The sequence below is a fragment of the Aethalodelphis obliquidens genome, unplaced genomic scaffold (assembly GCF_003676395.1).
Source record: "Aethalodelphis obliquidens isolate GAN/ISIS:26980383/991018 unplaced genomic scaffold, ASM367639v1 scaffold28, whole genome shotgun sequence".
Classification (NCBI taxonomy): Eukaryota; Metazoa; Chordata; class Mammalia; order Artiodactyla; family Delphinidae; genus Aethalodelphis; species Aethalodelphis obliquidens.
This window is the reverse complement of record NW_020837972.1, coordinates 6,693,576-6,706,784: the sequence shown is the minus strand read 5'-3', so window position 1 is coordinate 6,706,784 and position 13,209 is coordinate 6,693,576. Positions and strand designations below refer to the sequence as shown.

Sequence of the window (13,209 nt, the reverse complement as noted above, 5' to 3'; positions counted from 1 at the left end):
GCGCAGTGGTTGAGAGTCCGCCTGCTGATGCAGGGGACACGGGTTCGTGCCCCGGTCCGGGAAGATCCCACATGGGCCCGTGAGCCATGGCCGCTGAGCCTGCGCGTCCGGAGCCTGTGCTCCGCAACGGGAGAGGCCACAACAGTGAGAGGCCCGCGTACCGCAAAAAAAAATAATAATAAAATACAATAAAATAAAATAGGATCTGCTCCCCATCTCCTAAAGTGCTGCTACATCTGAAGCAGCAGGTTAATTTTTAGTTTCTCAAAGGGAGGGAGGGAGGGAAGGAAGGGAGGGAGGGAAGGAAGGGAGGGAGGGAAGGAAGGGAGGCAGGGATACTGACGAAATGGCCTCTTCCCGGTTCTCTCCCCAGGAGAAGCAGTGCCCAAACTGGGAATCGGCAAATTCATGTAAGCCTCCAGTGGCAGCCACGCTGAAATAACCCCACACGTTCTTGCTGCTGCGGAAATTCAACTCCTGGACCGTTCCAGAGCTCGGCTTAAACCCCTGGAGCCCAGAACAGAAAAAGCAAAATGGAAGAAATAGTTACTCCAGATATATTTTCATCAGAATTAAATCCTAGGAAAACCCAAGAGCCCCGCCCCCCCACACCCAAGAGCTTAGCGTGACGAATAAAACACTAATACTTCTCACTAGGGGTGCAGGTGTTTCCAGGTGAGCACGTCAATGTGTGTCATTTTTACTTAAAAAAAAAAAAAAAAGTCAAAAAACCACCACCAAGTGGGACCGGTGATCACTGATGGAGCTGAGCGAAGGTACATACTGATTTTAAATGTTTGCCATTGTTGATAATAAAAAGTGTAAATAAAAGAGGAGTTGGCGGGATTTCCCTAGTGGTCCAGTGGTTAAGACTCCATGCTTCCACTGCGGGGGCCACGGGTTCAATCCCTGGTCGGGAAGCTAAGATCCCACATGCTGTGCAGCGCAGCCAAAAAAAAAAAGAGGAGTTGGATTTCCAATTCCAGATTATGAAAATTTCAGCAGGTAAGGAAATCCAGGGTTAGCCCTTGCTGATGCTAACACACACATAATTCCCTTTGCGGGGATGACCCATCCCCTTCTGAGTATAACTGTGGTAAAGGGAGGGGTGGGTTGGATCCTCTTGCTGGGATTAGAACCCTTGAAGTTGTGATGGAGGCATTCGTTTTGGCAGACATGCCTGGATGCAAGAGATGGAAAGTTCCAGGTGCCTGGGCTATTTCTACACGTGATCCTCCATCCTCCCAGGCACCTGTGAACAAGGCATCAACCCTCTGAAAATTTCCCCTTTTGCTTGTCCACCATCAGAACTGACTGTTGGCCTGTAGCCAAAGATCCCAAACTAATACAGTCACCATAGTTTAAAATTCTTTCATTAAAAAGGTGGGGGTGGGGTGGGAGGACTTCCCTGGTGGCGCAGTGGTTAAGAATTCGCCTGCCAATGCAGGGGACACGGGTTCGAACCCTGGTCCGGGAAGATCCCACATGCCACAGAGCAACTAAGCCCGTGCGCCACAACTACTGAGCCTGTGCTCTAGAGCCCACGTGCCACAACTACTGAAGCCCGCGAGCCTAGAGACCGTGCTCTGCCACAAGAGAAGCCACCACAATGAGAAGCCCGCGCACCGCAACGAAGAGTAGCCCCCGCTCTCCACAACTAGAGGAAGCCCAGGCACAACAACGAAGATCCAATGCAGCCGAAAATAAATAAATAAATTTATTTACCAGAAAAAAAAAGGTGTGGGGGGGGTAAAAATAAAAAAACCCAAACCTCTCTTATCCCAAATTTCTTTTTTTTTTTTTTTCCCCGAATTTCTTAAATGTAGTTATTAAACAACTAAATTGTGGTAGGTTATGGAGATTATGTGACCATCAACTGTCAGTAAGCATGTAAACTTGATAGATGCCAGCTGGTTGGTATTTTAAGGCACAAGTAGGAACAAGTCACATAGGGACTCCTTAGAATGAACCAGATTGTATGTTGCAGCAAAAAGTTCATGGGGCCAGAAATCCAAGGGCCTGTGCTCTAAACCTGGCTGTTTGTCCCAAAGATGGACGTGATCTATAAAGTCCACCAGTGGGCCTTGGCCATGGCCTCACCAAGTCCCGGGTGTGAAGGTGGTCACCCCAACCTCCGAGCTGTAATGTGGGGTCACAAAGCCCAGCGGCAGGGCTGTCATGTAACTGACATATGAAGGCATCTGCCTGGTGCCTGGGACACATCACATGTGGATAAACTGTGGCATGTCCCTTCCCGCATCCCTGCGTCCCCACCTATAAACTGTGAACCTGGGTGTCTCAACAGGCTAAGGTTCGGGGTCTGCCACACGCTGAGAGGTCGGAGATGGTGGAAACTCAGGGCCCTCAGACTTGCCTCATCTGGGTTTTCGCTGGTGATTCTGGCCGCAATGACGTGGCCTCGGGCGATGGGAGGGTTGGAAGGGGTCTCAAAAGAAATGGGCGTCACCCCCCATGGGGACTCTCCATAGAGAAGCCGGATATCCTTCAGCCGGTGCAGAGGCACGCCCATGGCGATCTGAAATCAAGAAATCCATCCCAAAGGAGGGTCAGTCCCCAAACGTGGAGGCCAGTGCTAGAGGCGATGCAGGTGGTGGTAGGGGGTGAATGATTTCGGATATACTGAGCTCCTCCTGTGCCCACCAGACCGGGCGACATGGTGGCAGGAGAGGCACGGAGAGAGAAAGACAGATGGCTTGACCCTGTCCCCAAGGAGTGAACTGTGTCGCTGGGAAAAGAAGCGACAGTCACAGAACAACATCGCAAGCATCAAATAAAAGTTACAGATCCTGAGCGCTGTGGAAGGAGTGGGGGAATGGTGGTGTCCAGCTGCAGAGTCAAAGAAGGTTTCGTGAAGGACACAGGGAAAGCTGGGCTGGAGGACCGAGTGAAAAACAGACAGTGACGGACACCAGGTGAACCAAAAGATCAAACTGAATCTGCTGGGTCTTTGGATGTGACACACTAAAAGGGACCCAATGGCACCTGTGTAATATCCTGCCAAAGTGTTTAAGTGACTTCCAGCAGGAAGAAATGACCAGGCAAATCCAAATGGAAGGACATTCTGCCTGAACACTTCACAAATGTCAACATCCAGGACAAAAAAATAAGACTGGGGAACGGTTCCAGATTAAAGAGATTAGGAGACATGAAAATGGAAAGGGATGTATGGGTCCTGGATTGGATCCTGGACTTGAAAAACAAAGGACAACAACAAATTATTGGGACAACAGGGAAAACTTTCATGTAGACAGTAACATTAGATAGGTAAGTGGAGGGCGTCAAAGCTCTATTTCTGGAGTGGGGCGATCCTATCACGGTCTTATTCCCAGGAGGTTCTCATCTGAAAGAGTTAGAGGCAAAGCGGCATGAAGTTCAAGCCAAAACATCTCTCAAAAGGTTGAGCGAAGAAAAAACAAAAATTATACAAAAACACAAATAGAGAGAGAGGAAGCAAATGTGGTCAGATGCTAACAAGCGGTGGACCGAGGTGCAGGGTATGGGTGTTAATTGTATTATTTTTGCAACTTTTCTGGAATTTTTCAAACTGAAAAAAATAAACAAAATAAAAAACGGAATAAAAACTCTGGGAGGATTTTTAAGAAATTAAAGTTAAATTCTAATTAAATCAAAGTAAAACTATCAGTTAATTAAATTTAATGCAAGAGTTCCTAACTCTGGGTGACATGTTCTTAGCAGGGGTGAGCCCAAGAGGGCAAACATTTGTTCTTGGGGGTGAAAATAATCTTACTCTTTCTATGTACAGGCAGACCTTGGAGATATTGGGGGTTCAATTCCGACCACCACAATAAAGCGACTATTGCAACAAAGCAAGTCACACACATTTTTTGGATTCCCAGCACATATAAAAGTTCCATTTACACTATACTGTAGTCTATTCAGTGTGCGATAGCAGTATGTCTGAAAGAACAATGTGCGTACCTTAAATAAAAAATACTTTATTGCTAAAAAATGCTAATCATCACCTGAGCCTTCAGAGAGTCTTAATCTTTTTGCTAGTGGAGGGTTTGAAATATTGCAAGAATTAGCAAAATGTGACACGGACACAAAACAAACAAACGCTGCTGGAAAAATGGCACCATTATAACTTGCTCGACACAGGTTGCCACAAATCTTCAATTTGTAAAAAACAAACAAAAAATGCAATAAAGCAAAGTGCAATAAAACAAGGTATGCCTGTATAACGCACAGCTACATCTACAGTATCCAAACCGATATACAGGATATCTGTGATATTAACACTTCATAGGGGAGAAATTAGGGGCGGAAATGTCTAAAAGGGCTCCATGAGGAGGCTGTGATGAAAAAAAGGTCTGTGAATGGGTACTGGGGAGGTCTACAAATGCTCCCAAATTGTATAAAACAGATTTTTCCAGGGTGACGGGCCATGGCTTTTGCCAGTTTCTCCAAGGGCTGTATGGCCAGACGAAGGTGACAAACCACTGCATGGCTCTCCGTGCTACCCACACATTAAAACAGTCCCTCCCCAGGACACCAGCCAAGAGACGAGCAGGGAGGTCTAATCTGAGCAGGACCGGGGATCCCCACTCTGGGCAGAAGAAGCCCCAGGGTTCGGAGCCCATTTCCTTGCCTGTAGCTGGGCGGCCGGCAGGTTGACATCGGCGATCATTTCCGTGCAGGGATGTTCCACCTGCAGGCGGGGATTCAGCTCCAAGAAGTGGAAGCTGCCATCCTGGCTGTAGAGGTATTCAACGGTCCCCGCACTCACGTAGCCCACGGTCTTGGCCAGGCGCACGGCACACTGCAGAGAGACGGAGGTGGGCGAGGGGCTTCCAGCGGTTTTCTCGGGGAAAACGTACTAGCTCCCTCACTAAAGGCAGGCTGAGGACCTGCTGTGTGTAAACTGCCTTGGGACCTCTGAGATCGTACTCCAGTAACCCCGTGTGAGGCTGAAATCATCTCCACGATGGGCCCCCCCACGCCAATTGGTCTCCTCTTGGACACCCACCCCACTTTGGCAACTTGGACTCTTCAGAGCTCTTGATGGTTCTGAGCTGAGATGCGTCCCCCCGAACTCCCCAGAGCCCACCTGCTCCATGATCTCGAACACGGCTGGCGTGGCAATGGTGGCCGGCGCCTCCTCTATGATCTTCTGATGCCTCCGCTGGATGGAACAGTCGCGCCCAAACAAGGACACGGCGTTCCCATACTGGTCAGCGAGGAGCTGGACCTCCAGGTGATGGGCGTGCTGGGCCAGCTTCATGAGAAAGACTGGGGAGCCGGGGATCTCGCTCTGCACCTGGGGGGACGGCAGGGTGGCTGGCTCCTCCCTGGGGAAGCAGGACTGGAGCAGGAAGTTCTCCAAAGGGGGCGCAAAACGATGGCAGGGATGCCCGCGGTTTTGCCGATCTTTCAGTTTTACCCCCATCAAAGACATTACATTCTCGTGGTTTTTAAGTCAAATATGTGAAAATACATAACGCAGAAACTGAAATTCTCCTGCAACAACATCTCCTAAGGATAATATGCTGTTAAGAGTTGGGTACAAATTGGTTTTCTTCTATGCGTACGGAGAAAATGTTTCTTGAAACAAAAATAGAACCAAAACACACTACTCTGTAGGCTTCTCTTCCTCCCACTTAATTCACTCTCTCAGCTAGCTCTCCTCGGTGGAACCTACAGACCGACTTACTCCATACTTTTAACATCTGACAGGCATTGTCTCATAGGCATGCTGTCCAGAGACCCTTAAAAATGAGGTAAAAATAAGTGTTCACATGGAATTATTTCTAAGACAAATTCTTTGTAAGAGCAAGTTGCAATAACACACGGGATGATCCCACCTATGTGAAAAATAATAAAACAGAATTATATGAAGGTCTATGTAAAAGTCTATACTACAGTAAAAGTACTGGAAAGAAACCCAGTGGCTAACAGGGGTTACATCTGAGAAGGGGCAAGGGGTTGAGAGGTGATGTTGCGAAAGGGACCTTTCCTTTTTTATCCGTAACGTATTACTGAATTGCCTGAATGTTGACACCGAGAATATTTTCATATTGCACTCACGTAATTAAAAAAAGGAAGCTTGGGGGAGGCTCTGCATGCAGTTGGGGAACAGGGGGGTATATGGGAACTCTGTCCTTTCCATTTAATTTTGCTGTGAATTAAAAACTACCCTAAAGAGTAAAGCCTGTTTTTTAAAAAAGAAAGAAAAAAGCTTTAAAATCTGTACAACCCCTAAATGCAAGGTAGGATCCAGGACTGGATCCTGAAACAGAAAGGGGATATTAGTGGGGAGAAGTGGGGTGGTTCAAATCAAGTCTGGAGTTCACTTAATAGACATGGATTAATGAAATTAATCTCTTAGTTGTGACAATCATGGTACCGTTACAAAAGATGTTAACAATAGGGGAAAGGAGGTGAAGGGTAGATGGGGACTCTGTACTGCTGTTGCAACTTTCCCGAAAACATAAATTCTTCCCCCCAAAATACTCCCAAACCAGTACACCCCAATAGGGACATGTGGTAGTGAAACCACTACTTTATATAATACTCACACATGGCCCACAGCTGTATAAACGGTAAACCTTTAGAGAACGCAATTTACTGGTATGTATTTGTCAGTGCATGTAAAGTACATGCTATTTAACTAAATCCTTCTTCCCCCTTTCTTACGGTCTTTACCCAAGAAAATAATTCAGAAGAAGAAAAAAAAGCTAAATATTATTTATAGTATTAAATACCATATTATACTAGAGTGGAACTGTGCATAATGATGAAAGCAAGCTTCACATTTCACAAAAAAGGAAAGGTTTGATAAATGAGACAATGGCCACACAGGGAATGCTGTGCAATCGTCAGAATAACTCTAAGGACTGGACAGGGTAAAACTGTTTATGATCCACAATTTGAAATTTTTTAAACGTAGAACAAAATATTGTGTAGGCCAAAGACAACTCTTTAAAATATACATGTGAATATTTTGTAATAACCTATAATAGGAAACAATGTGAAAAAGAAGAGATACGTATGTATAACTGAATCACTTCGCTGTACACCTGAAACATCGTACATCACTATACTTCAATAAAAAACTAAAAATTTAAAAAATAAAATAAATTAAATATACACGTGAGCAAGGTCTACAAGAAAGCCTAGAAATATTAAAATAGTTGGGTTCAGACGGGAAGATTACCCGTATAAATTTTTATAAACATTGCCAACAATGGGCATAACGGGTTTTTCTTTAATCTATAGTTAGGTGACCTTTTAAAAAAATTTTTAATTGAAGTATAGTTGATTTACTATATCATGTATGTTTCAAGTGTACAGCACAGCAATTCAGTGTTTTTTATGTTTTTAATTTTATTTTTGGCTGCATTGGGTCTTCGTTGATGCGCACAGACTCTCTCTAGCTGTGGCGAGCGGGGGCTACTCGTTGTGGTGCGCGGGCTTCTCATTGCGGTGACCTCTATTGTTCTGGAGAACGGGCTCTAGGTGCACGGGCTTCAGTAGTTGTGGCGCACAGGCTTAGTTGCTCCGCGGCATTTGGGATCTTCCCGGACCAGGGCTTGAACCCGTGTCCCCTGCATTGGCAGGTGGATTCTTAACCACTGTGCCACCAGAGAAGCCCAACTCAGTTTTATATATACATTTTTTTCTTTTTCAGATTCTTTTCCCTTATAGGTTATTACATAATATTAAGTATAGTTCCCATGCTATACAGCAGGCCCTTGTTGGTTATCTATTTTATACGTAGTAGTGTGTATATGTTAATCGCAGGCTCCTAATTTATCCCTTCCCCCACCCCCTGCGTATAATGTTTTAAAAGTGGAAAACCAGCTACAAATAAGTAAATATACGATTCGTTCAGACAATAAAAATCAATTGTCTAGAAATGTTAGAAATACTGAAACTGCTAAAATGTACAAACTATCCCATCTCTCGATAGACAAATATTGACACAAACAGATATTCTCACAAACAGATACCTCTGAAATCCTTTAGAGACACACCGGTTCATAGAATCAAACCATCTTAAGGAAACAGTGTACAGATCAACAAAAACCTCGGACTTCTGCGAGTCAAAATGTATACATTTGTTTTGCAACACAACACAGCAATATTGCAGCTCCCGCAAGTGTCCTCTTAATTGTGACACAGTAATGTTAGTGGAAAGAATCTGGTGGCCACCAACTGAATAAACACAATTCCCAAAGACACATGGAAAAATACGCAGCGCGAACAGCTCACTTGTCTGAAAAGTATTGGGAAGTCCTCAGCAGTCTCCACCTTCCGGATGCCTTTCCCTCCACCGCCTTCAGAAGCTTTGATCATCAAGGGAAAACCAATTTTTTCTGCTGCCTGGGGGCAAAGGACAAACAGACCACTTTAGAGGTTTCCGCTGCTACCAGGATGATGAGAAGGTTCTGGCATCTGATCCCCCCAGGAGTGTTTACCTCCAAGCCCTCATCGACATCTTTCACGCAACCATCGTTGTAAATGTACTCTGGGACGCTGATCCTTTGCCCCTGCTGCAGACTATCTTCTGTCCACTCCACCGTCAGACCTGGAGGGTCACAAAGAAAACGGAATCTTCCCCAAAAGAGCATAGACATGACACAGAAACACAGGGCCTCTTCCCACCAAAGCCACTCTAGACCTGGCCTCTGGACCAGCAGAATTCAGACACAGCCCTTCAGCTTCCTGCAGTGGATTTTAATTTCCTTAAGGACTGACTCAACCCTGAATGGGAAACCAAGCTTAAGAAAATTCAGACTGAGTCTACCAAGAACAGCCATATTAACCTGAATCCAAAAAAATCCCAACTCCAGCTCTACCCTATGGAGTCATTCGTATGTGAATCATTACTTTCCAAAACCCTGTGAAGATTAAAAAACAAAAACAGAAACAAACTTTTCATCCTAAATTTAAAATTCAATCTTTGGAGGAAAAAAATCAAACTGAATAAGAAACTCTTGAGATGTTTTTCCTGTTAATTTTTTTAATTTATCCTAGAAATTCCACTTTTAGGAATTTATCCTAAGGACGTGATTAAAATGAACATAGAGAGTTAGGTACAGGACTATCAAAGCTTGTAATATTTTCAAAATTAGAAAAAAATTCGTCGGAAACAACCTAAATGTATAGCTATAGAGGATTGTTAAGTCAATTATGGTACATCTGTATAATATAGTCCTATGCAGGCATTTTAAATGTTGTAAAGTGTATTTACTGACATAGAAAGATTAGTGAGAAAAAACAAGTCACAAACTATTAAATGTAAGAGCTCTGGTTTTTTAAAGGATGTGCCTAGAAAAAAGGCTGGAACAATATAACAAATGATCAAAACCGGGTCAGTCGATTATAAAGGATTTCTATTTCTTTTTCTGTACTTCTCCTAGTTTCTAAGTTGTCTATAATGACATAGGACCACTTTCATGATCATTTAAAAATTTTTTAATGAAAGAATTAAAAAACTATACTCCTGTCACCCCCTCTGCTCACATTAGCAAGATTGGGCCCAGGAGTTCCCCCGACGTGAGGTTCAGGGTCCCTTACCGCTTCCGCTCCAGGGCAGCGTTGGGATCTGCAGCGTCTGGGCCACGATGGTGGAGGCGATCTTGTCTCCCACTGCCCACATGGCCTCGCTGGGAGGGCCTGAGGGATTGGGGCAAAGGGGAAGGCAGACTCAAGTCAGCCACAAGGCCCTGGAAGCCAGGTGCCAACCAGGTGCACAAAGAAAAGTCCCCAAGTCCCAGCTTCCAAGGATTTAACATCAAGTTGGGGAAGAAAAAAATCTATTAGTCTGCTACTTTACCAGTCAACTTTCAATACATGTGGATTGTAAACATGATTTACAACCTAAGCTCTGTGGCCTATACAAAGTTCACTAGCAAAAAGCTAGACCAAGGGGGCAAGCCAGCACCTCAAAACACTAGACCACGCAAAGTTTTTCTATAACGAGCCATAAGCAATACATAAATGAATGGGCAGGGCCGTGTTTCAATAAAACTTTATTTACAAAAGCAGGCAGTAGGCCAGATTTGGCCTGGGCTGTAGTTGGCCGGCTCTGGGGCTGGACCATCAATCTCCAGAATTAAACATGAGCGATAATGAGAGTCCCATGGGACAGCCAATCAGAGGTCATGGACAAAGAATACATCAGCGAGCACAGGTCACCAGGCAGACCCTTAGGTGAATATCAGGTATTGACTTAGCACCAAGCTGCTTTATATGCGAGTCTGGGCTGTGGGCCCAGAGATAAGGAGCAGTGATAGGGATTTATTGGGGATGGTAAATGATTCCCATCACACGTAAGAGATAGTGTAACTGAGCAAAGTTTACAAATGTCAAATCCAAATCCTGAAACAAACAGATGCCATAGACAATAAGTATCATTTTACCTAATAAGTAGTAGAGATGATAGGCTCTGGTCCCAAGGGGTGAGGGCATTCCAAAGGTCTGAGAACAGCCCAAGAAAAGGTGTGGCCTTATCAGAAAGGTTTCCAAACCTAGTTAGAAATCTGAACATGACTGGCATCTCAGTGCCAACAGGAACAGCAGCAGAGGGTTCTGCTTGCCCGGCATTATTCTGCTGTGGTAACCATGGTAATAGCTCCTATTTCCCTGGGCTGGCCGACCTATCCACGTGACCTCCCACCCCTGGATTCATTTGCTCCTGACCATGAAAGTGTGATGTGGGGATATCAACCTGGTCCCCTCCTTACAGGGCTGTATTAAAGAGAATCTGACCCACCGAGCATCCCATCAACACCCCAATTCCCACGCATCTGATGGAGGCGCACTCTACCTAAGAAAGCAATCTCGTGCTTGTGCAGGAGCTCCGGAAGTTTGGGGTTTTCAGAAGCATGGCCCCAGCCAGCCCACACCGCCTGCAAACACAAAGAGGCATGAACAAAGGTCTTTCTTCAAGAACCCGCCTCCCATCACACCCCAGAAGCTCTTTGCTGGGTCACATCAGCCTGGGATTTCAGGGTCTCCTAGGACCCAGCTCCTCCATCCCTTCCAAACTGCGGAATCAGGTTGCTCCAGAGCTCAGGGCATCACCCCCGCCGTGGGTAGACTGGGGTGTCCCATCTGACTTACCTGCACGGGGATCCTCTTGGCAATGTCCACAATCAGCTCCACGTTGGCATAATTGTTGTTGTTGGGCCCTCCTGGGACGGGGACGTACTGATCTGCCATCTTGATATACTCTGGGATTAAACAGGAGAGAAAAGAAAAGAAGGGCTGGGCTTTCCTGGTGGCACAGTGGTTGAGAGTCCGCCTGCCGATGCAGGGGACACGGGTTCGTGCCCCGGTCTGGGAGGATCCCACATGCCTTGGAGCGGCTGGGCCCGTGAGCCATGGCCGCTGAGCCTGCGCGTCCGGAACCTGTGCTCCGCAACGGGAGAGGCCACAACAGTGAGAGGCCCGCGTACCCCAAAACAACAAAACAAAACAAAAAAAAAACACATAACAAAATTTACCATCTAATCATTTTTGAAGTGTACAGCTCAGTACTGTCGAGTATTCACATTGTTGTGAAACACATCTCCAGAACTTTTTCATCTCACGCATCTCAAACTCGATAGCCATAAAATGACAATTCCCCATCCCCCTCCCCGAAGCCCCTGGCAACCACCATTCTACTTTCTGTCTCTATGAATCTAACTACTCTCGGTGCCCCATATAAGTGGAATCATAGAGCATTTGACTGGCTTATTTCACTGAGCATAATATCCTCAAGGTTCATCCCTGCTGTAACATGAGACAGGATTTCCTTCCTTTTCAAAGCTGAATACAATACAATGTTTTGATTTAAAAATATTCATGTTCTTTAAAACCAGAATCCCACTTCTAGAAATACGTTCTAAGAAAACACTCATCGACGAGGCCAAAGACTGATGTAAGAGGGTGTTCACGGGGCAGTGTTTTGAACTGTGAAAAGCTAGACTCAATCAAAAGTCGGGAGTTGGTACATCTGTACTATGAAATTCTTGAAGACCTGAAAAGAAATGATGTCGAACTTTATGTACAGACTTGGAAAGAAACTCGAGAGCCATGCTTCCTTCGGGGCCCGCCGGCCTCTGATGTTTACCCAACACGTTGTGCTGGCGACTGGAGAGGCCCCAGAGATAATAAAGCGAGAAGTCAGACCATGACCCTCTCCTCGCTGAATTCTACTATCATGTTGGAGAAGATAAACAAGAGACAGACATGATAACTACAGGGTGTGAACAGCACCGGGGCTCTCTGACAGCGCTGCCCAGGAGGACTATGAGACCCAAGTCGTGCGTGGAGGGGTGGAGACCTGCTGTACAAAGAGCTTCGGGGAAGCACTGCCAGCAGAAGGTCCAGAACATTCCAAGCCTCTGCAACAGGAAAGAGCGAGGCCAAAGCTGACGAGGCCAGTGTGACTGGGGCCCAGGGATGGATGTCTAGAGGCGGGAGATGGGGGTCCAGGAGGCCAGCAGTGGCCAAGTCATGTGGGCCTTAATTGGCCTGAGCGAGATTCTGGAATTTTAGCCTGAGCACGATGGGAGACCCGACAGCCTAAGGCTGTGGACTCAGCCCAGTGTTTCAAGCCCACCTGCATCACATACTGGTTGCATGACCCCGGGCAAGTGAGTTATACGCTCATGCCTCGATTATCTCATCTGTAAAATGGGGCTAACAAGGAAACCTGTCCTCACTGTAGTGAGCAAAAAGGAGGCCACGTCTGTGCAGAGCAGAGCCGAGGGCCTGAACTCTGGGGAGGCTCGGGGGGCTGAGGTAGCTGGTGCTGGACACAGGAGGGGGCTGATGGGACCTGAGCTGTGTTTTTAAAAGATCTGTTTGGCTGCTGTGTGCAGGGTCTGTAAAGGGATACAATTGTTCAGGGAAAAAAGCGAATTGTCCAATAGTTATTAACAGAATGATCAATGGTAATAGACATGGAGAGGTAAAGAAATAGAAAAATGAAGGAATGACTGAAAAACAGTACATACAAGTGCAAGAAGAAAACATATGGAGGAAGAAACACCAACCTACTGTAACGTTTCTCAAAGGCGAGATTTCCGCTTTGCATGTTAACCACTTGCATTTTTATAAGACATATGGGTCACTCTTGTTGTCAGCAGAAATTTCAATTAAATAAAGAAAGGGGAAACAAATACGAGCTCAGGAGAGGTCCCCTGCGATGCTGTTTGGGGTCCAGGATGGACT

At 45.8% G+C, this 13,209-nt stretch overlaps 1 protein-coding gene across 3 annotated transcripts in view; it reads right to left on the bottom strand.

Moving 5' to 3' along the window:
• Nucleotides 1-13,209, bottom strand: part of ACACB (acetyl-CoA carboxylase beta) — a 136,711-nt gene that overhangs the window by 61,779 nt on the left and 61,723 nt on the right. For all 3 annotated transcript variants that reach the window (XM_027124486.1, XM_027124488.1, XM_027124487.1), the window contains 9 exons: nt 11,110-11,219; nt 10,814-10,895; nt 9,562-9,660; nt 8,460-8,569; nt 8,254-8,364; nt 5,090-5,299; nt 4,631-4,801; nt 2,375-2,536; nt 344-507 (listed from right to left, as the gene is read on the bottom strand). In XM_027124486.1, coding sequence (XP_026980287.1) covers nt 344-507; nt 2,375-2,536; nt 4,631-4,801; nt 5,090-5,299; nt 8,254-8,364; nt 8,460-8,569; nt 9,562-9,660; nt 10,814-10,895; nt 11,110-11,219 — 1,219 coding nt within the window. The remainder of the gene's footprint in view (nt 1-343; nt 508-2,374; nt 2,537-4,630; nt 4,802-5,089; nt 5,300-8,253; nt 8,365-8,459; nt 8,570-9,561; nt 9,661-10,813; nt 10,896-11,109; nt 11,220-13,209) is intronic.